General features: G+C 32.2%; 1 protein-coding gene across 1 annotated transcript in view; it reads left to right on the top strand.

Moving 5' to 3' along the window:
* The window catches only part of LOC106468520 (mitogen-activated protein kinase kinase kinase 4-like), a gene marked incomplete at its 3' end in the record, with an annotated part of 137,027 nt that overhangs the window by 93,966 nt on the left and 21,443 nt on the right, over positions 1–21,618 (top strand). The window contains exons 13-14 of the mRNA XM_013928953.1: positions 3,735–3,884; positions 10,324–10,485. Of these exons, the coding sequence (XP_013784407.1) occupies positions 3,735–3,884; positions 10,324–10,485 (312 nt within the window). The remainder of the gene's footprint in view (positions 1–3,734; positions 3,885–10,323; positions 10,486–21,618) is intronic.

Here is a 21,618-nt window from a genome sequence, read left to right as displayed (position 1 = left end):
TCCCATTTATTTGCCCAACTCACTAACTGATCTAAATCCTTTTATAAATCAGCAGCGTCCTCTTCACAGCTAGCAACATCCAAGACCTTAATATCATGTGCAAAGTTAAGTAATTTATTAACTATTCTTTCATCTATGTCATTGACGTAAATCAAAAAGAGCAAAGGTCCTTAGACTGACCCCTGAGGTACTCCACTTGTGACATTAATCCTGTTAGACTGAACTCCATATATAACAACCCTCTGCTTTCTTCCATCCAACCCTCTTCTATCCAATTTGCTAACTTATCCCCCACACCTATAGAGATAATTGTTTACAAGCCTTTTATGTGGCACCTTGTCAAATGCTTTCTGAATATCCAGATACACCAAATCTACATTTTTAGCCTTATCTTCATAAGTATGTTAAAAGATTTGTAAAGCAAGATTTTCCCTTAGAGAAACCATGTTGACTATCCAGTAAAATTATAAACTTTGGAATATAGTGTGCTGGTATACGTGTGTGTGTATATATATGCATATGTATAATGAGTGTGTGTACACAAACACACATGCATATACACACAGTTTAAAGACATTTTTCTTAAATATATGTAATTTCTCGATCTTGAATTTATTACAAAGTTTTCACATCAAATCTCACAAATCTAAATTAAATAGCTATTCAAACTATCATTATCTTTTGCAAGCCAAATATGATAAAAAAGTAGTTGCTTTATTTCTATGCTGAAGGCTATAAAACAGATTAATTCAGAAAATCCTCCTCAGTGGTACTGCAGTATGTCTGCAGACTTACAATGCTAGAAACTGGGTTTTGATACTTGTGGTGGGCAGAACACAGATAGCTCATTTTGTAACTTTGTGCTTAACTTCAAACAAACAGAAAAACAATTGAGAAAATTCCATTTTTCACCCTGAATATTAGTCATTATTAACCAAGATGCCAGGTGCTAATATTATTTGTTTTATTCTTGCAGAGATACAGTTCCCTGAAATCTATGTTAAGTTTCATTTACTCATGAGTCATGCAATAAGGATGTTTTGTGAAGTTATATATATATAAAGGGATTATAGAACGTTCTTATAGAAAGATAATGTGAATTAAGTCCATCAAAATATTGCTTTGTTAACCCCTTTGCTATGGGCAGGTAAAATTGTCTTTTTTAACTTTTTAGAAAGTTACATTCAAAATTTAATTCAACTACTTTATCATGATATATGAATAAACTTGGCATACAAACATAGTTAGTAAATCAAATTTTAATATGATATAAGTTTTAAGTTCTTAATTTTATCAGGAAATATTTAATATACTCCTCAATCTCACTGTGGTATGAGAATTGTGACCTTTGCTCTCTCTCTTCTATTTCCCACCCCTCTGAGAAGTACAGAATTTAACCTAAATTACTTATTACAATGTTATTACTCAGGCAAAGTATAATTTTTATAGCCTTCAATCTTATTTGGTTCCAGACGCATGGAATAGAAAATTAGACTCTTCTTGCCACATCCTCCTATCACATCCCCTCTTGCACAAATTTCAATAGTTCTTTCTGACTATATTATTTATAACCAGTAAAAATCCAATATTTTAATCTATCAAATGACATTATATTATGTTGATTTCTATACAGAGAATTATCTGTTCACTTCCAGTTCAAACTTGATTCCAATGAGGAAACACATCGACTAGCTTAGCTGAAGTTTTAACAGCTTTTATCATGTAGTTAGAAAGCCAGAAATATTGATAGTTATCACATATTTCAGTTTTTTATGTATTATTATTTTGGGTTTTTAGGTGCATTATTTAAATAAATAAAAAAATATTTAGTGTAGTAGTATTATTAGTACAAAAAATAAGTAGGGTTAAGTTTCATTCACAGTTGACAGCAAAAAAAGAAGATTTGAGTAAATATTATATATCTTTATTTATTATTAAGAAAGTAAGTAAAATATAAAAAAATAGAAATTTATTTGTTAAATCAGGTTAGATTAGATAAGTTAAAGAAAAATTATAATAATAAAAATTTTTCATGAGATATGCTCACAAGTAGCCCATACCTTATGTAATTTGATAGGATAATGTCAGCTATGTTTGCCAAGTGACTTACAATTTGTGTGGCAGGATTATTAGTTAGACATGGTTCAAAGGGCAATAAAACAGCATTTAAGTAGAAACAGATGTATACTGTTACAAGATTTTAGTTATCTAGAAACAAATGAAGTTTCTTGTTACAATTGCAGTCATTCTAGAAAGTAAAAAGGGTAATTTAGATTTATTTCATATTTTTATGGTGGTTACAAGGTCAATCAAATTTACTTATTGTGTATAGAGTTAGGATAGAGAAAATAACAGATAAAATAAAGTTTTACTGAACAAAAATGTTTGAAATGTCTTCAGGAGGTTTTAGAGATTATGCAAATAAATTTTGAGGTGTTTGAGATGAAGAAAAGTACTTTTAATCTTAACATGAAAATCACTTTGCACTTGCAGCAGTCAATGCTTTATTTCATGTTTTCACGAAAAACGTTTTAGTAAAAGGGTTATATTAAAAATTTTGATTTTTTTTTTGTCCACAATAAACTTGTAACGCTTAGTGAAAGCTTGTAAAATTTTGTGATGATACATAAAACATATTAAAAGTTATAGTATGGAAACTCTAAAGGTCAAATTGGTGTCAAGATTTAGGTCGAATCGACTGAACCCATAGCAAGAGAATTAAATTGGGCTTAGTTGGAATTATATGTTTTTAAGTCTGTAAAAAAACATCGGTTGAAATATTAACTTCACTGTATGAGATGCATAAACTACATAATACTTAAACACTAACATTCATTCACTCTGCTAGTACAGCATAATTAATTTTATTGTTTACTCTGTAAAATAGAAATAGTCCAACATCTGCATTAAAATTCAATGAGAGTACATGCTGAATGTTTTTTTAACACCATTTCATATACATGCAAGGTAAAAACTGGTGTAGATAATTTAAATTTATTTCATATTTCTTGTCTGCAGTAGGAGTTAAAACCTATAATAGTTTTATTTTTAAATTACAGAACATAATGCAAGATTGTTTATCACTTCAGTAGTAAAAAAAATCAATCTTTTCTTTAATCTTACATTATGTGGAATGTGACTGTGGCACTTTTTTTTTGTTTTTCTCTCTCCTTTCCTTTAGTGATATTAGTTCTCTGTACACTTTGTTTAAGCTGAAAATTGATTGTGTTCAGAAAGTGAAATTTATTTCCAATAAGGAATATAAAGGTCCATATCACTGTGTGCGTGTGTGTAGGATAACTTTATATATTTTACTTGGTTAAGAACTGTATTTTTAGCTAATTCACCAATTTTTATTTTCTAACAGCTCCTCTCTACCTCACATTTTTGAGGAAATATCAACCCATGCTCTGTATAAACCTTTAAAACGTGTACTAATGTGCCCGTTCATACATGCACATTAGGCACAGTAGCAAATAAAGTTTTGTACTTCAAACAGTGCATATTTTTATTGTCGTTGTTGATGTGATTTTTCCGTATATCGTTAAGTTCAGTTAATATTTTGATGGTTTTTAGTTAGATTTTTATAAACAATAAGATATTTCAAATTCTTATTTTTCTATAAGTTGTAGTGCATTCACAATAAATTTTGTTTTCATTTCTAATGTCAGACAATTATTTTGTTTTGTGAAAAGTGGGTAAACTTCTTAGAAGGCAAGATTTTTTTTTTCAAGGTTGACGGGCTTTTGCTGGTGTCCAATAATTTTTCCCAGTTAACAAGTCAGTGTCGAAAGTTTCAGAAAAACATGGGTAACAGTATTCAGATTGATAAACAACAAACTTCTTGCAACCATGCCATAGCTGAAGCTCTTAATGATCTGAAGGTAAAACAAATTACCATTCTATACATTTAGCTTTTTTAACTTATTTTCCAACTAGAATGTTATTGCTAATGTTACTAATGAGATAAAAATATTTTTTATGTAACAGAACTTTTCCGTTTTTGTGGTTGAGATAATAAGGTTCTTTTCCTGATTGTAAAACTCTTGCAACAGCTTTTTTTGTCACTGGTTTTGTTCATGCTATGTATGATAGTTGCATGCTACTGTGTGCATTTCTGTGTGAATTTAAAATTGTCCATAGTATATTATGATTGTTTCAAATTGTAATTAATAATCAAACGGTAATCTATCACAAATAAAACAATGACACAGCACAATTTTAAATCTAAATAATATGAAACATGATACAATCTTACAATACACTTTAAAATCACAGTATTCTGTCAAACATAGGTCAGTGTTTTACGTACTTTACAGATAATCAGTACTCTACCAAACAGGCTTGGACTATGTGGGTTTCTAGGGTGAATTTCACCCATACTCTCTTTCATAATACTTGATGTTGTAGCCAGATATTTGCTGTCTTTACTAAATTAGCCTATTGTTGGGACACATATTCACTATCAGGATATCAGATTTCACTCTCAAGTTCCTTCTATGCTACCAAGACATGCTGAATGTTATGTGTTTATTGATTTGGTTTATTTACAAGGAGATTTGTTTAGTTAAATGAATGAAAAGCATGAGTAGTAGAGATTCTTTTATAGATATTTAGCTCATTACGGTGTAATAATTCTACTAGTAAAAAATTTAATCATAATTTAAGCTTTATAATAAAGACTTTAACATTTTAGTGCTCAGTCTTATGGGTGGATTTGTATATTCTTTAAACTGGTTTTAGCTTCTGGCTTGTGTCCTACATGACTGTGAAGAAAGCTTTATACATACAAGTTAATAATATATATGAAAGATATTGATGTCAGTTTTGCAGTATTTTTATTTCCTCAAAAAAGAGAATATATTCTGTTTTTTTAGACTTAGCAAATTCCTTCAAGAAAAGGTTCCTTTTGAAAATTTTAAAGTATGAATGTTTCCATGCAAATTCTTTCAAAAAAAGGTTTCTTTTGAAAGCCTTAAAGTATGAATGTTTCCGTGCAAATTCTTTCAAGAAAAGGTTCCTTTTGAAAATTTTAAAGTATGAATGTTTCCATGCAAATTCCTTCAAAAAAAAGGTTCCTTGTGAAAGCCTTAAAGTATGGATGTTTCCGTGCAAATTCCTTCAAAAAAGGTTCCTTTTGAAAGTCTTAAAGTATGAATGTTTCCGTGCAAATTCCTTCAAAAAAAGGTTCCTTTTGAAAGTCTTGAAGTATGAATGTTTCAGTGCAAGTTCCTTCAAGCAAAGGTTCCTTTTGAAAGTCTTGAAGTATGAATGTTTTCGTGCAAATTCCTTCAAGAAAAGGTTCCTTTTGAAAGTCTTAAAGTATGAATGTTTCAGTGCAAATTCCTTCAAAAAAAGGTTCCTTTTGAATGTCTTAAAATATGAATGTTTCAGTGTTTGATGTGTAGTTTTCAGTTTCAAATTCAACAATAATTTTCTGAAAGATAGTTTCAATTTTTATAAAATAACCACTTCTCTGTACTATAAGTAAAAGAGCAATTATTTAGAAATTTATCCATTTAGGGTAGAATTTGTAAATGTTAGTAATGTGTAGTTTTCATTACAATACTCGTGTATGCTCGTTTCAAATGAGGTCTTTAGTGTTCAGACAGATATGGTTTCATCATCCCATGTTATGATGGGAACAATCAATATATATGAGTTTGACTATCCAAAAAATTAACTTTCTTTTCTGTTTGCCTACTTCATTTTTCACACATGGGAATAATTGAAACATTTTTTTTAGAAAACTCTGACTATCACGTTAACTTTTAGCTAAATGAAAAAATAATTCCCTGTAGTTTTTAATTTGTAATATTTCCAACCTCAAAGTGGTGCTAGGGTTAGAATTTATCTTTTTTTTTTTTTTCACCAATAGTAATTTTTAGTTAGTGTTTTGTTTTTAAATGAATTAACAAACTAAAATTTTATTGTTTTTTTTATTGTAAAATTTAAATTCAATATCAGCTTATTTAGCATGATAAATAAAACATTGTGAATTTAAAAACCTGTAAATAGGGATTGTAAAAAAGTAAGAAAACCAGGCTGGAGATACTGTGACAGTATTTACTCAAACTACAGACCTCTATTTTGGCCCCATGCTGTTACCTAGAATTATATTTGGTGGAGTCAAAATAGGGATTTGTAGTTTGAGTAAATAATGTTTACAGTATATCCAGCCTTGTTTTCTTGCTTTATTTACAATTCTCTATATAAAATGTATAGCAATAGACTAAAACACAACCCCACTAAGTGCATATAAAATTTTACCAGTAGAAAAGCATCCTTTTCAAATAAAAGATATATGTCTAAATCATTGTTTAAATAAACTTTCATGTGTTTTAATGTTTAACTGATGTTTGAAAGTCTAGTTTCCAATATAAAAATCACAGTGAATTCATTATGTAGTACTTGAATGTGAACACCATAATCTTATTAAAATAATTTTTCTAGATTTCTTCTGGATTTTCTCATTTGTAGTGTTCCTTAATGAAGTTCTTGTGCTTAAATGTGTACTGCCTTAAAATAGTTCTAACACTAACTGAAACTATTTGTCTTCACTGTTTATGTTACATCATTTCATGCAATAAGTACATGATGACTGACTGTAAGTTAATTTTTAAGTCCTACTCATCATATTTAAAAATGATGTGATCAAAATAACTAATTTATTATTTTTAAATGTTTTAAAATGTAGACTTAAAGCATGACCTGATATAGGTCAAAATTAATTGTCTGTTGATATTTTGACATTAGTAGAAGTACATAATAGAAACAATATCTCCCCATCTTAGAAAAATCCTGTTTTTACAAATACTATCTCCTTGATATCACAGTAAAAGGAAACACTGGACAGCAGAAGTAACTGCTGTTGTTTGAGCTATGAAATCAAAAATTGTTACCTGCTTTCATCAAGACATTTTACATACAGAGATGTTTTCTTTACATTATTTATATGCCATTTATGTTATCACTATAAAAATGTTCACAACCAACCATAAATATACACTATCTTAATCTTTCTTGACAAAATTGTAAATTGGTAGAAAATAAGTTTGAATATAATTTTTTTTTTATTTGTTAGTAAGAAATTTTTACTGCAAAACATAAGTACATAGATGTTGATTTTACAAGCTGATAATCAGTAGGTGCTTAATTTTTGTCTGTAGTAGGTTATTCCTTACTAGCAGAAATTTACTAGTGGTCTTAAATTTTACTTTCAAATGAGTAGCAGTTGAAAATTTTAACTAGAACCATGAATGATAATAACAAATATCAGAATGTTGCTTTCAAAACTGCGGGTTTAAAATTAAGTTTGGCTTTAAACTCCTTTGCCTACAAACATGTAGCTTATCAGTATAACAACATAATAAAACCTGATTTATTAGTTCTCACATTTTCATCCATAGATAAGTATATGTAAAAATAAATATTAAAGCCATTTCAAATTGATTTTATGTATGGCAAAATTATGTGGACAAAAAAATAGAAGATGGATGTCCTCAGAAAATCAAATATATTTGCATTTCACAGTCTGTTTGACATGTGTGGTAAATGTATTATTGCATTTAGAATTATTGCAGTAATTAAGTATTTTATACATATATGCATATTTAAATAAAAAGTTTAAAACTTTCAAACCAGTCAGTTCCAGAAAAACTAGCAGTTGGCTGAACTTCCTGAAGTTGATGTTCTTTGGAAGATATTTAGGTCTAGAAAAACCAGGGATGTTCAGAGATCAATTGATCCCTCTTTGTGTTGTTCTTGGTTTAGAAAATGATTTTGATGTCACATGGGAGGAAAAAGAAGAAGAAGAGGCAGAAAAGAGAAGAGAGTAAAAGTAAAAGGGGAGAGAGAGAAATGATATCATTTAGATTGAAGAGCATTACGAGACATTCAGTAATGTTCTGATGAGCATAACGGAATATTTTCCTTCTTAAACATAAATGTAAGCATGATGACTCCAACAGTGGCATCATCACATGGATAATTAAGACTTCCCATGATGCCAACATTGGAGTCACTATGTTTGTATATGTAATGTTGGGGAAAAGACTCCTCAGCTCAGTGGCTATCATGGGCCTGAATGTATTCTGCAGGGATCCCTTCTACTATGATAGTGGGAGGTACTCTGTAACCTTTGCTGTGGGAAGCTCTGGAGTTTCAAGTTATTTGCTCTGTTTGAGATAGGAATTTATTTGGTCTCTTCTTGATAGTTGATGTTTTTGTTTGACCTGGCTGAATCAGAGGATCAGCTGCTTTAAAATACTGGTTCAAAATCTAATGGGTCTAAACTTGCTAGTCTTTTGATAAAATTACTTAGCATCTTGGCTTGCTTGGATGGTAATGCTGGTATAGTCATGGACCTGGTTCCCATTATCAGTAGGTAGCTAGATCGAGATGTCTCTGTACCTGGGTTGGATGAGTAGTCAGACTTCTTCCATTTGCTCATCAAGGAAGGTTTACTTTGGTAATTTCCTTCTTCTACTCTGTAGTTGTTTTTGTTCCTCTGTGTCTTGTCTTCTTCTGCCTCTCTGCACTTGACTGCATCTGAGCTTCCTGAAGATTACTGCTTTAGGCTTATAAATTTATGATGCAGTTAAAAAGAAGTACAAGAGTTTACTAATACAAAACACAATTAATTTGACATGGTCTAATCTAGCAAAGAAACTGTGGCATTCTATAACTTCTGTTTAAAAGGTCATTAATAAACATTTTTTAATTAATGTTCAGTTTTAACCCCTTCTGTGTCTGGCTTTTTTTCTTTTATTTTTTGGAAATGAGCTAAAAAATTCGGATTTTTATTTCACGTTTTGATAGGTTATACTTACATATTAATGAAACAGAAGTTCTTTTCTAGTCTGTTATTTTAATTTGGAACAAAATATAGTTAGTAAATGAATGTTACATATCTGGATTTTTATTTGATATATATTAATTCAATGTAACTACAATAAAGAATAGGAAAGCTTATCTCATATTTAGGATATATAATTGAGAATGAATTTAAAAGAGCTCAGCACAAACAGCATTTCCAATGTCATATAGTGAGCATTGATTGTAATACATAATAACATGTGAGTAAATTTAGGCAAATAATTAAAATTATGATGAGAAATAGTTTTACCAAATTATCTTGGGTAAATATTTTCAGAAACATGGAGGGTACCCAAGTTATTTTGAGCAAATTATGGAAGGGGTTATAATATAAACTCATAAAATTGAGGTAAAAACTAATCCCAGTTTATTGAACTTAAAAGCAAAGCATGAGAGAGTAATAATTAATCACTCATGGTCACCATTATGATGATTGAAAGTGATTTTTCACTTACTAATATTAAATTTTTCTTGTCAGTAACAACTGTATAAAATTATAATATCAGCCTAAACAATAACTACTGTTCGTAATGAGGAATTCATTCTTCACTAATTATAAACATATATTATTTTGAAAAACTTGTGTAAGACTCCACTAGAAAGTTAATATGTTTGTGACATTTATGTTATTGGAAGAAGACGTTTATCATTTACTTCTTGTTTTTCCTCAACGTTGTACATGTAGTCTGTGCTTCTAAAGTATTGAGGATAAAGGTGAAAAATCAAATTATTAATTAAATTTAAAATAAATATAATAAATATTGTTTTCAGGCCAGTGTATTATTATTAGCACAGTAAATACCAATCTAGCCAATAAACTCATTGTTTGTCAATTTGGGGTATAGTTATATTAAAAAGAACTTATTCAGTGTGAGAAAATAAATAAATTTTTGTTTTTCTAATTCTTCAAATTTGTTTGAATTAATTAATCAACTGTCCAGAACATACATTTAAAATAAAACTGTCCTTCTTGAAAGGTATGTTTAAAATACGTGTAAAGGGTATCGTACCTGTAACAGTATATACACAGAAAGTGGTATTAAATGGTATCTTACAAATACAGGAATTTAAACAGGGGGATATTGCTGCCACCATCATCCCATACTTATGATTAAAGAAATAAAAGGTAACTGGTATGGACATATATAGTTGGAAAACCAGCAAAAAAAATCTGTAAAAATGGTTTTTCTTAGAATAGAAAATCATTCCAAAATCAGTGGGAGAATTGGATCGTTTCATTCAGTACTAGTGTACTAATATAGATATTTTCAGAATCATAATAAGATCTGTTACAGTACTATATTGTTTTAATTTTAGTTATATAATTGTTTAAACTTTTTTTTCCATGTCTCTTTATGCAAAATCTTGCATTTGGTCTGTTTCTCTTCTAACTGTCATCAATGCAAGTAAAGTATAAAATATTTTAATTTTGTCTTATATTTTTAGGTTGAAGCCTTGAATCTTCGTGAGAAAATTGTTAACACCTTGCAGCTAGTAGAGGAAAGGTTAGATGTTGCTAAACGATCTGACCTTGAAGATCATGATCGAAGTTCCCTCCAAGCTCAGTGTAGAGAGGTGCTCCACCAAGGGTACAAGTTTGGCTTTGAGGTAAAAATCATACTCTGATTTGAATGTAGTGATATGATATCAGATTTGTCTAAATATTATAAAACTACATGTGTTTTACCAGTTATACATTGATGATTTTAAAATATATTCATAGCGTATGGTTAGTTAGTATTAATTTTGAAGATTATAAATTTTGTGAGTTCAAGTAGTAGTTAAAATATATTGTTTCAAATTATAAACTTACTTTTGTTTTTGATTGCATTTAACTATACTTTAAGTTCAGAAGTACCTTATTGAAAGCAATATTCCAAAGCATACTTACCTCCTCTTGCATTTCAACTATTAATCGACTGCTAGGGTTTCCTTTCTTTGTCCATCTAACATTGGCCTGATTTTTTCTTGCTTGCTCCAGTCTTTTGTTCCCCACTTAATTGCTCTTGGTGATATCTGTCTGATGATAGTCTCCACCTTAGTCAGTGTGCCCTCTATCCTTGTACTATATACAAGCACCCCATTCAGATATTATCATCACTTTTTTTAACAAAGCATTCTCTACGGGGTTTTTCTGTACCATGACCGTTGGAGATACTTTGAGAGTTCTTCGTCTTACCTAGTTGATTTTCATAAAAAAAAAAAATTCATTTGGCAAGCTCATTTTTTGGCATGAATTCCTGGATTATTTTTTCCAGCACCAAGGCAAGTTGGATGTTTCCTACCCCACCTCTGATAACTAGTGTCACTCAACAGTTGGAGAGAGAGCCACTCTCAGTTGAGGCTGTCTATGACCTTCTTCGTAGTGAGATGGAGACATGTAATCGGTCCAGTGGTGTTTCTCCAGATTGCTCTGAGGCTGCAGTTGTGGATGATCCTGGACATAATGGAGAGAATATTGGTTCATTTTTTCCAGTGCCCTTTATTATTCTATTGACTTTTCAGGAGACCAAATTGGGATCAGCCTTCTCTGGCTCCTTTTCTACAATTGGTAAATGGAATGTGTGATGTCTTGGGTCTTTCCCCAGTTGCTTTTGAGTCTGCGCCTTGATGGTGGAAAAGTCCGAAGGCAAAAACTTAGTTCTCCCTCTGTTTCCTAATATTGTGGTGCATGCAGGGAGGTTTACTGTTCAATTACCTGAAGGAACAGCTATGCCTTGTCCACCATGTCAGATCAACATGCTTTAGCTTACCACTGCCAAGTGGATGCGAATTTAGACTCTCAAAGAACAGACCAGTTCCTGGAAATTTGGGATTCCAGAACAGAGTCTGATGCCTACCTGAATAGCACACTTTTCCAGGTTTCATTTGACCCTCACTACAGAGCTAAGATATTTATCATCCTTCCAACTTTGTCTGAAGTCTCTCAGCGATTGCCACACCCATTTGATGATGAGTTGGGATTGTTGTTAGCATCTAACATCGTGTGGGCATCACTCGAATTCCTCATTCCTTTGGGATGAGCAAATGAGATCCCTTCAGTGGTTTCTACATGACCAATGTATCATGAACAGTGATTCACTGGATTCTCCATTCTCCTTATTCAAGATCAACATCTTCAAGCTAGACTGGTGGTTAGATCGAAACAATACTATTAAAGGTGTTCCTCTGCTGCCATCTTGTCCAGAGATCCATCTCTCCAAAGATGCCTCACTTCAGGGATGGGTGCATATCTCAGCATTCTGGAATACAAGGGCCTATGGACAGATGATAAATGTTTAGAACTTCTTGCTGTTCAAAGGGTGATGTCTCAAGGTCTGGACTTATTAATGGGAAAAATTCATAGTGCTTCACATCGAAAGTTCTACGGTGGTGTCTTAATTTTCCCATCAAAGGAACATTTGGTCCAGGTCACTTTGTTTTCAAACCTTGGACCTTCTTTATTGGGCCTGCTCCCATCATATCATCTTTCTAGCTTGCCATGTTTCAGGGATGATGAATTTGGTGGCAGGTCAGTTGTCTCAACCCAATCGGATTCTCCTGACAGAATGGATGCTGCATTGCCAGCTTTTCCATTGGATGCACTCTTGGTTCGGGACACTGGTGATTGATGCACTTACAACTCATTGGAACACTCAACTACTGGCATTTTGATCTTTCGTACCTCACCCTCGGGCATTTGGCAATAGATGGTCAGGACTGGACGGAATTACATCTCTGTGCCTTCCCACCGATATGCATGTTACCCAGAGTAGTAGCTATGATTTGTTCAACCCCTTGTTGGGTTCTGTTGATAGCACCAGATTGCCTGACTCAACCCTGGTTTCCACTTTTACAATACCTTCAGGTGTGCTCACCTCTTTCATTCTTCTTTGGCCAATTCTGTTGCAGCAGCCACAATCTGACATTGTAAACCCTGCCATCCTGAAGCTCAATCTTCATGCATGGAGGTTATGAGGTCCTACCTTTAGATACTCGAGACAAACTTTATTTGAGTCCTCAGTGCTCTCTGGCCTACTCAAGTCATTTACGGTCTTTCATTCCAAATGAGTATTTCAGTTACCTAAATGTGATATTAAACTGGTATTACATGCTCTTTCTCAACATCCGATTGAGCCCTTAGCCTCATTTACCATGTATCACCTATCCCTTAGGGTTTATTTTTTGTTGCTGCTGGCCTACTAACATAACCAGTTAGATACTTTATCATTCTACTCAGACAGGTCCTTCTTACCTAAGACACTAGCAGCCAGGGAAATGGATAAATCCTTTTCACTGATTTATCTGACTGCTATTTCTCATCTCTGTGACTGAACAGATCCTGATTGTTTGTGATGTCTAGTGAGGACCTTGAAGTGTTAGGTTGCTTGCACTAACACCTTTAGAGGTGCTACAAAACGATTTTTTACTCACTGAGATCCTATAGTTTCCTGGGATTTATTCCCAGTTATCTTGTTGAAGTGGTTTTGAAAATGTATCCGTATTGTTTATTCTGGGCTCTCTTTGGAAGTGAGGAGACTTCTGCAAATCATGTCTCATCATATTCATCTCATTTATATGTCCTTAGTGGCCTGGTTGAATTATCTACTGGAGGACATTGTGTGAGCTCATATGTGGACCTCCCCAATATTTTCATCTCACATTATTTGCATGATTTGTCAGTATTTTCCTCCAAGGGTTTTTGACTACTCCCTGTAGCTAGCTTAACCACATCCACTAGATTATAAAGAGGTGTATCTTCATTACTAATATTGTCTCTTCTTTATTTTCCAGGGTCCCTTACCTCTTTTTCACGGGATCCCACTCTGTGGCAAGTGTTGCCCAGTCAGGTGTGCTTTTATCAAACCAATTCTGCACTAGCAATCATTAACACAATATACTTTATATAGGTTGCATCAAGTTCTGTAGAAATGAGGTGTTCCTAGAAGCAGACCAGGTATTACTATACTATATTGGACCTCCTCTCATGGACTATCACAAGTAAAGCATAAGGGGATCCTGTCCATCCTTGCCAACCATGGGATTGAATAAATTGGGGTTAGATTGCTTTTTTCCTCAGGACTCCACAATGCGGGACTCCTTCATATTCTACTAGTGGAGCTGATTTCCAGTCATTGGGGTGATGAACAGATGTTATTCCTCCAGAGTGTTCTACTGAATTTCCTCCACTCTTGAAGAAGAGGGCAAAGTTGGGGGCCTCCTACTCAGGACTCTAAATGTTTTTTTCCCAGATTTTGGAAGTAGAGGCATCAGCCTATGCGGGAACCTACTCGTAATAATACCCGTTCAGATTTGATGCTCAGCTATCCGGTTGGGATGAGCATAGCCTTCTTTTTTGATCAGTATTAGTTCAGTACATTATTCATAGAAGAGGGTCCATTGTCTCCTCGTAATTCCAAATTCAGATTGGTCCCATCCTGGGTCTTCAGTTGAGCACAGTTTGTTCCACGTTCTCCCAATAGTTTCGGGGACAAGTGGAATCTACCCTACCCACAAAGTTGGGAAGTGAGAATGAATGTTCATAATTCCAGACTGGATGAGTTATGTTTTCTCAGGTTGAGTATGGCATACAGGATTCCATCATTCCAAGTTTGGGGTGTTGCCTTTCAGACTTCATCAGGTTGAGAAGATTTGTCCACTTCAGTATTACTTACCTTCTTGTTATGATTCCAGTGGCTCGGAAGGCATCACACTATAGCTACAGGTTGGGATCCCCTCACAAGTGTGTGTATATATATATATATTGTGGTCCGAGTGTCCTAGCCACCAACGTGGGGTTTAGGGACCATGGCCCTATAATTCCAACCCCATGCAGTGGAGCCTCAGCTATCTGGTTGGGGCCTGGCCAAGAGTGATGATGGATCATGCGAAATTCCACTCGCAGTGCATGAATTGGTTCCGGGTGAAGAGGATACCTGTTCTGGATGTAGTGTGGTTCCTCCACTAGGGTGCTAATCTTCTATTGGCACACCCATGATCTATGCAGATGCATTCTGTATGGATAATGCCCTCACTGGCTCCTCCAACTTATCAATGTGGGATTCTAGCTGTAATGCTAGCACATGTTGGTATGTTTTGGAAGTTAACATTTTCTTAAATCGAGAGTGTAGTTCTGAAGTTCCAGTAATACTGACCTCCTTTCTCACTCTCCTGCCCTTCTTCCCCACTAAGAGCCTGTATTAAAGACTGCAGATTGGGTCAGTCTCATAAAAGTGATAATATTATCTGAATGAAGTGCTTATATACAGCATACCAGGATAGAAAGGAGCATTGACGTAGGTGGAAAGTGTCACAGGACAGATATTGCCAAGGGCAATTAATTGGGAAAGAAAAGACTGGAGCAAGCTAGAAAAAATCAGACCAATGCTTAGACAGGCAAAGGAAGGAAACCCAGGCAGTTGAGTAATAACTGTAGTGTGAGCGAAGGTAAGTATTATTGGAAATACATTTTCGATTTAAGAAAATGTTAACTTCAAGGATAACAAAATAGAGTGTAATGCAGCCTCTTTATGAAAGGATTTCCAGTAACAGTACTAAAAACTCATTGGAGAAGAATGTTGGAATTTTCTTGTTTGCTAGTAAAATCTGGTCATTTCTTCTTTATATCTAGAAATAACATGTATATATGAATAAAATATTGAAGACATTGGTAATCAAATGTAACGTACAGAGTAGCTATAGAAAACAATACCATATGTAAGATGATTCTATCTTGAAAACTACTTGTCTTAAGTAAATAAATAAAAAATAGGCATATTGAGAAAGTAAGTTTCATATAAGGTAATTTGGAGATGGTGAAGGGTATTTTAAAAACTTTTATGAAAGGTATTAAGAATTTTTTCCATGATTTGCAAGCAGCATATCAAGCATCATCTGTTCTGTGAAATGTTCAGTGATTTTTGCTATCTCACTTCTAATGTTGGTTTTCAGATCTTTTTAAATTTCTTGGACTAATACAATATACCTTTCCTTTAAGCAAATAGCAGTCAAAAAAGCTGATAGAGCAATGTCTAGGTATTTTCCAGATATTTTTGTTTTTGACTCTGTCTTCAGTTAGGGTATGATTCACCCAGCTCTAGTAATAATCTCTGATGTAAGAGGGCAGTAATGCAATTAAATTACCTTTCTGGTTAGCAACTTGATTTGTTTAGAAATTAAAGGTGCATGGAGTTTTCTTTCAATGAAAATCTTGTGTATTGTTAACACTGAATTCAGTTCTAGGTCAAGTCACACAAGGGCACTTCGGTAATTGGTCAGTTAAAAATCATTTTGACATAGAAATGTGATATTAATAACTGTGCAAATAAGAGTTAGTCATCTAAAAGTTTGTAAATACCATTGGTTCAATTAATAAACCAAATATCCAATGGTAACAAACAGGCTATTGTATTTGATTGACAACTGTTGATTACATGTGACTCTTAGTTTTAGTGTATATTTTTAGTTCAGTATACAAGATGATGATGGAATTATCATGACACATGAAACAGGACAGTTTTCTTTTCATCTTAAAAAATTTGAAAGAATGCTATTTTTTGTCATTAATCATCATAAGCCTTCGGGTTTATTTTTCACAATTATAAATTAAAATATAAACAAGGAAAACCAGAGAATTTAACATTTCCATTGATATCAAACTAATTATATGATAAACATCATATAAAGATCACACTTTTGTTATTAGTGTATAAACAAATACTTACTTTTTTCACCTCTAATAAGCTTTTTTAGTTTTTACTGGTTGATTTTGAAAATTCTTTGACCTTCCATAACTTTCATGTATATACATTCATTACCTTGTTTGCCCTGCAGTAATAATTATATTGTCTTAGCCTTCTGTTTAGCTCAACTATTGATGCTACTCAACATCAAATGCAATTATAACTTTGATCAGTCATTATAACCTTTGTTTTTGCTTCTTCTGCTGAAACATCTCATTTTCTGAAATGGTAAACAACAAAAAGATGGTCATTTTCATTAAAAATATTATATAGAGACATGAAATTGGTATTATGAGATCTCCTCTTTATTTGAAAGAAAAGCTGAAAACATATCCAACTCAAAATATCTTGTAAATTTCCTTTACAAGAGAAACCAATTTAATATTGATGTTTCCATGTGCAATAACACCTAAACAAGGTCACATATTAGTCAGTTTTCTAAAGGTTGGCATTGTCTTTGATTCTAGGTTGTCATGAAATTTTTCACAAAAAAAAATAAATCAAGTCAAGAGGTGACAGTTTACTTTATATAAATAAGAAGGATCTCTTCTTTTACATCTAAAAAGTCCCTCTGTGTATTTTGATTCAGCTATGGTTTCTTTTACTGACACTGATGTATTAGTAAAATGAATTACATACCCTATACCATACTAGTACAACAGAACACAAGGCCATATATCCTGAAACAAGTTTCAACTACACTGTCCACTTACTAGTACAGCCACTGTGCTTGCTGTGTAATGATAACCAGACCAAAAGAAAACAAAATTGGGGCAGAAGTTGTTCAATCACCATATTCTGTTTACACAGTTTTTCAGACCCAATGAAGCCTGTTAAAAACCCTGAAAGAATGAGAAATACAATGAAATAAATAATAATAATATATAACACAATAAAAATATGGTTTATCATATTTTATATGTACTATTCATATATGTGTAGGTTTAAAGCATATTTTTGTACTTCTTTATGCTTACAAACTGTTAATGTTTTTAATACTTTTCTCACATTTTACAGAATACTGGTGCATTCTCAGAAACCTTTTAGATATCTATGTAAAAACACCAGTAGCTGGTTTTAGTTTGACAGCCAGTTTACTCGCCATAATATCAGTGCAACTATAATAAAGTAAAGAATTATCGAAGTCAAACCAAGTTATAATTATTTTCAAATAGACACAAAGTAGTGCTTTATCGCATACTTTGAATATATATGGGTTATTTGTGGAAACGCTAGATGACTGTCAATATTATATAAGAAAATTATATTGAAGAAACTAAGCCATTACAGTGAGTTAGTTATCTCACTAACTCTAAGATATTGTAAAGTGTACCAGCTACACATCACTCAAGGTCACTCACAATGAGAAAGGTTGTATACAACTGGTTGTTAGTTCATACATTATTGAACTTGCGGTCTACCATATGGTGTAAAGAAGTGTTTGTCATCTAAAGGAAACAAACAAGTTCTCCCATGCACATTCTGTAACACACAAACTGATTATTTATATTTACTACTTCAATGTATTTTAAAGAAATGGGAGGACACATCAAAATATGCTGTTTGAATCTGCTCATATGTAATATTATTCAACAAAAAATTCCTATAAAAATATGAATATACGATATGAAGTTACTGTTTTTATCATGCATAATTTTCTGGGTGAAAGAAAAGAACTATAGAATTTTGGTATACTATTTACCATTTTAATACATTTCTGTATAGTGGATCATGGGTAAATGTGAAAAGTGTAGCCAGTTGCTTGTATTTGCCTTACACCTGAAAAACAAACATCTGCATCAGTGCCAACTTAGTAGACAAAAAAGATGAATACAATTATTATAAATAATAAATAACATTCTTTACAAAATACTTTCCCCTGGTGGGATATCACTACATTTACAGACTTCACAACTAAAATGGAGGGTTCAATTACACACGGTTGACAGAGTGCAAATAGCCCATTTAGTAGCTGTGAACAAAGAAAACAACTATTAAAAAAACAAGAAATTTGTTTCATAAGACAAATTCGTTTTTTATAAAGATAATATTTACCCATGAACTTCCAAATATCATATTTCTTTTATAAAAATGTTATATGTCAACAATTTTCCATCCATAAAATGAATGGAGTCCAGTGTCATTATTTGGATTAATTTTCCCTTCTTCCATGATGAAAAGTAGCTCCAAGGCTTGAATTAGTGAATTCTGAATTCAGCTCAATATTAGAAATATAAGAGATACATGCCACTTAGAAAGTAAAATGGATTCAAAACATAGCTTTGAGTTTGTCTATTTTTATGTTGCAGGAATAACAATTTTTCTATAAATCTAAAATATATGTTAACTTACCATGATGACTGTATATAATCATCAGTTAGACTATTTTTATTCTCAGCTTGTTTTCCATTTTTCTTTCATATGAATGCCATGCTTACCTTTTTATCTTTACTTGGCCAAACTTGTACTTTCTTTTTTGTTAGTACCATTGCTTCAAGTTGTTGACCACAGGTATACTTGAGCTAAACTAAGCTATGAAAAGGTGTTTACTATCGTGTTCAGTGTCCGCCACTGTGTAGTGTACTGGAACTGCACCATGAGAACTGGACAAAGTCTGGTCTTCTTGGGAGGAATAGTATATTTCTCAACTACACTTTGACTACACTTCAGTTTGACAGTATCGTTATCATACCAAATTATAGGACAGAAAGGTCAAATGTTTTAGAGAATTAGTAATTTACAGTGTCCCGAGTTAATGTAAATCTTTTTTTTTTCCTGAGAAAACATGAAGTATTGAAGATAGTAAATTTGTTTGTGTATATATATAATGAAATATGTAGCTTCAGTACTATTTATTACATTAATTGTTATTTTCTGTTGTAAGGGTGGAGGTTGGGAGTTTCATATAGTAGAAATTTTAGTGTGGTTTTATTTCTACTTCAGGAACTTTAATAACTTTTAAGGGTAACTGCTTTCCCACAACTGGCTGCAGACAGTGAAGGGCAGTAGGAGTTGAGACAGTGTGGGCATAAAAGCACTTAACTCCATATCCTTAATTAATTAATTGATTTTCCATGTTAGCCGGCTTGTTTAATATCAGTGGTTGGATTTCGTCTGATAGATGGGATATTCCCATCACATTCAAGAGCTATTACCACAGGCATTATCCACTATGACTTTAAGGTAACAACTAGAAATGACAATGAAAAGTTAACAAAAAACTCCTTAATGCTTATTTTATATGAAATTTTAGATACATCTTTGATAAATCATAATAACATTTTACTGTAAGATGTTAATGAACTGGATGGACTTTGATTACTAATTCATTACAGGCATGGAAGAAATGTCATCCAAACCATTTATAGAATTTTGATGTTTTCCAAAACAAATACACACTTGTATATAAGATGTAAAGATTCTGTTAAGGTTATCTAACAAACCATGAGCATTTAGCATGTTAAAATGTGTACAAAATAATAAAATTTTAAGGCTGTATTTAGTTCACTTTCCCTCCTGAAACTGCAAATTAATTATCAGCATGGGCTCATAACCATTTTGTGCTTGTTATACTTTCAATGCTATAACTTTTAAATTTGTAAGTGAATGTTAATGAAATATGGCAGATTATCAGTAAACATTACAATGCTTTCATACACAAAATATCAATTTTTTTTATTAAGTCTTAAGATTTGTAAAGCAATGTTTTTCTTATGCCTTTTTTATATTTTCGCATGTTGCTTATTTAACATTCAAAGTAATTTTTATTTCAAGAAAAAAAATACTTTTATGCATCAGAAAAGGTTCAAATTACACATGCACAATCTTTATAGTGTCCAGATAGTTATCAAACGTTTTTAAAAAAAACTTTATATTTTATCTGTTATTTTCAGTAATGAACCTGTGTACAGGTTTGGCAGATTTGACCAATCTCTTAACCACCATAAGAAATTAGGAAATAAATATAAATTATGCCTCTAATTCTAGAATGAATACAAATTATAACACAAAAACATAAATGTGTAGACTAAATAGCTTAAATCTGATAACATTATACATTTGTATATATTTATTATATTGACCTTTCACCGTGCCTGGCTAACAATACACAAGTCACAATGATGTGGCACATATGCACTCATGTTACCGTATTCAATAACATGAAACTGATCTTTGTTCTCTACAAAGTAACCTGTCTTGGCTGTGTCTAATAAACTAGCACTTTGTAAAATACAGTCACATTTCAATTATTATACATTATATATGTATATAGATCATTGCTATTTAGAAATAAGTTCTTAAACTTATTTTTCTTAAAACATAGAACAGTAAATAAAGAAGTAATGCAAATAATTATCTCTTCTAGGTACGACCTTTGTACTCAGTTGCTGCTTGACGTAGGCTGCTAAGCCTTTAAAAATTTTGCATGTGAAGGATATGAAACAAAATGTTTTTTTTAGGTTTTATATATACATTTGAATAACTAAAAAAATCATAAATTACTACATCAATACCATAGAATTCAAATATAATTTATCAACTAAGCTGTATTTTAGTCTAAAAAATATGAAATTTCGAGCAGACTAAAAATAACACAATCTACCTCCCTGAAATCTTGATTCAAAAGAAAGAAATGACATCCTATAAATTTAAAATGGCCAAGAAAGCCACTAGGAGGACATTCTGAGCTTTTGATTGGTTATATAAGTAAGTGTATATAAGGGAGCATTTTCAAAAGTGGAAAGAGGTGGGTGGAGTACCACTGTGTTTGATTTATTACATGAGCTTAGCAAATTGAAAAGATAAGAAGCTCCTATTTTATATTCTAGCTTGTAAATATTGGTAATTTGAGTTTCTAATTCATGCAAAACTACGGACTTAGTATTTTGACTTCACAAACATCTAATTTGAACCAATGCTGCATTAAATATACCATGTGACAAACAAAAATTGATGTTTATCTGTGTTTTTTAATATTTACTTTTAAATCAAGAAATTGATTAATGTATAGTACTAAAAT

The sequence above is a fragment of the Limulus polyphemus genome, unplaced genomic scaffold (assembly GCF_000517525.1).
Source record: "Limulus polyphemus unplaced genomic scaffold, Limulus_polyphemus-2.1.2 Scaffold3039, whole genome shotgun sequence".
In the NCBI taxonomy this organism is placed as follows: Eukaryota; Metazoa; Arthropoda; class Merostomata; order Xiphosura; family Limulidae; genus Limulus; species Limulus polyphemus.
Note: the sequence above shows the minus strand (reverse complement) of the source record. Positions and strands in the feature narration are given on the sequence as shown.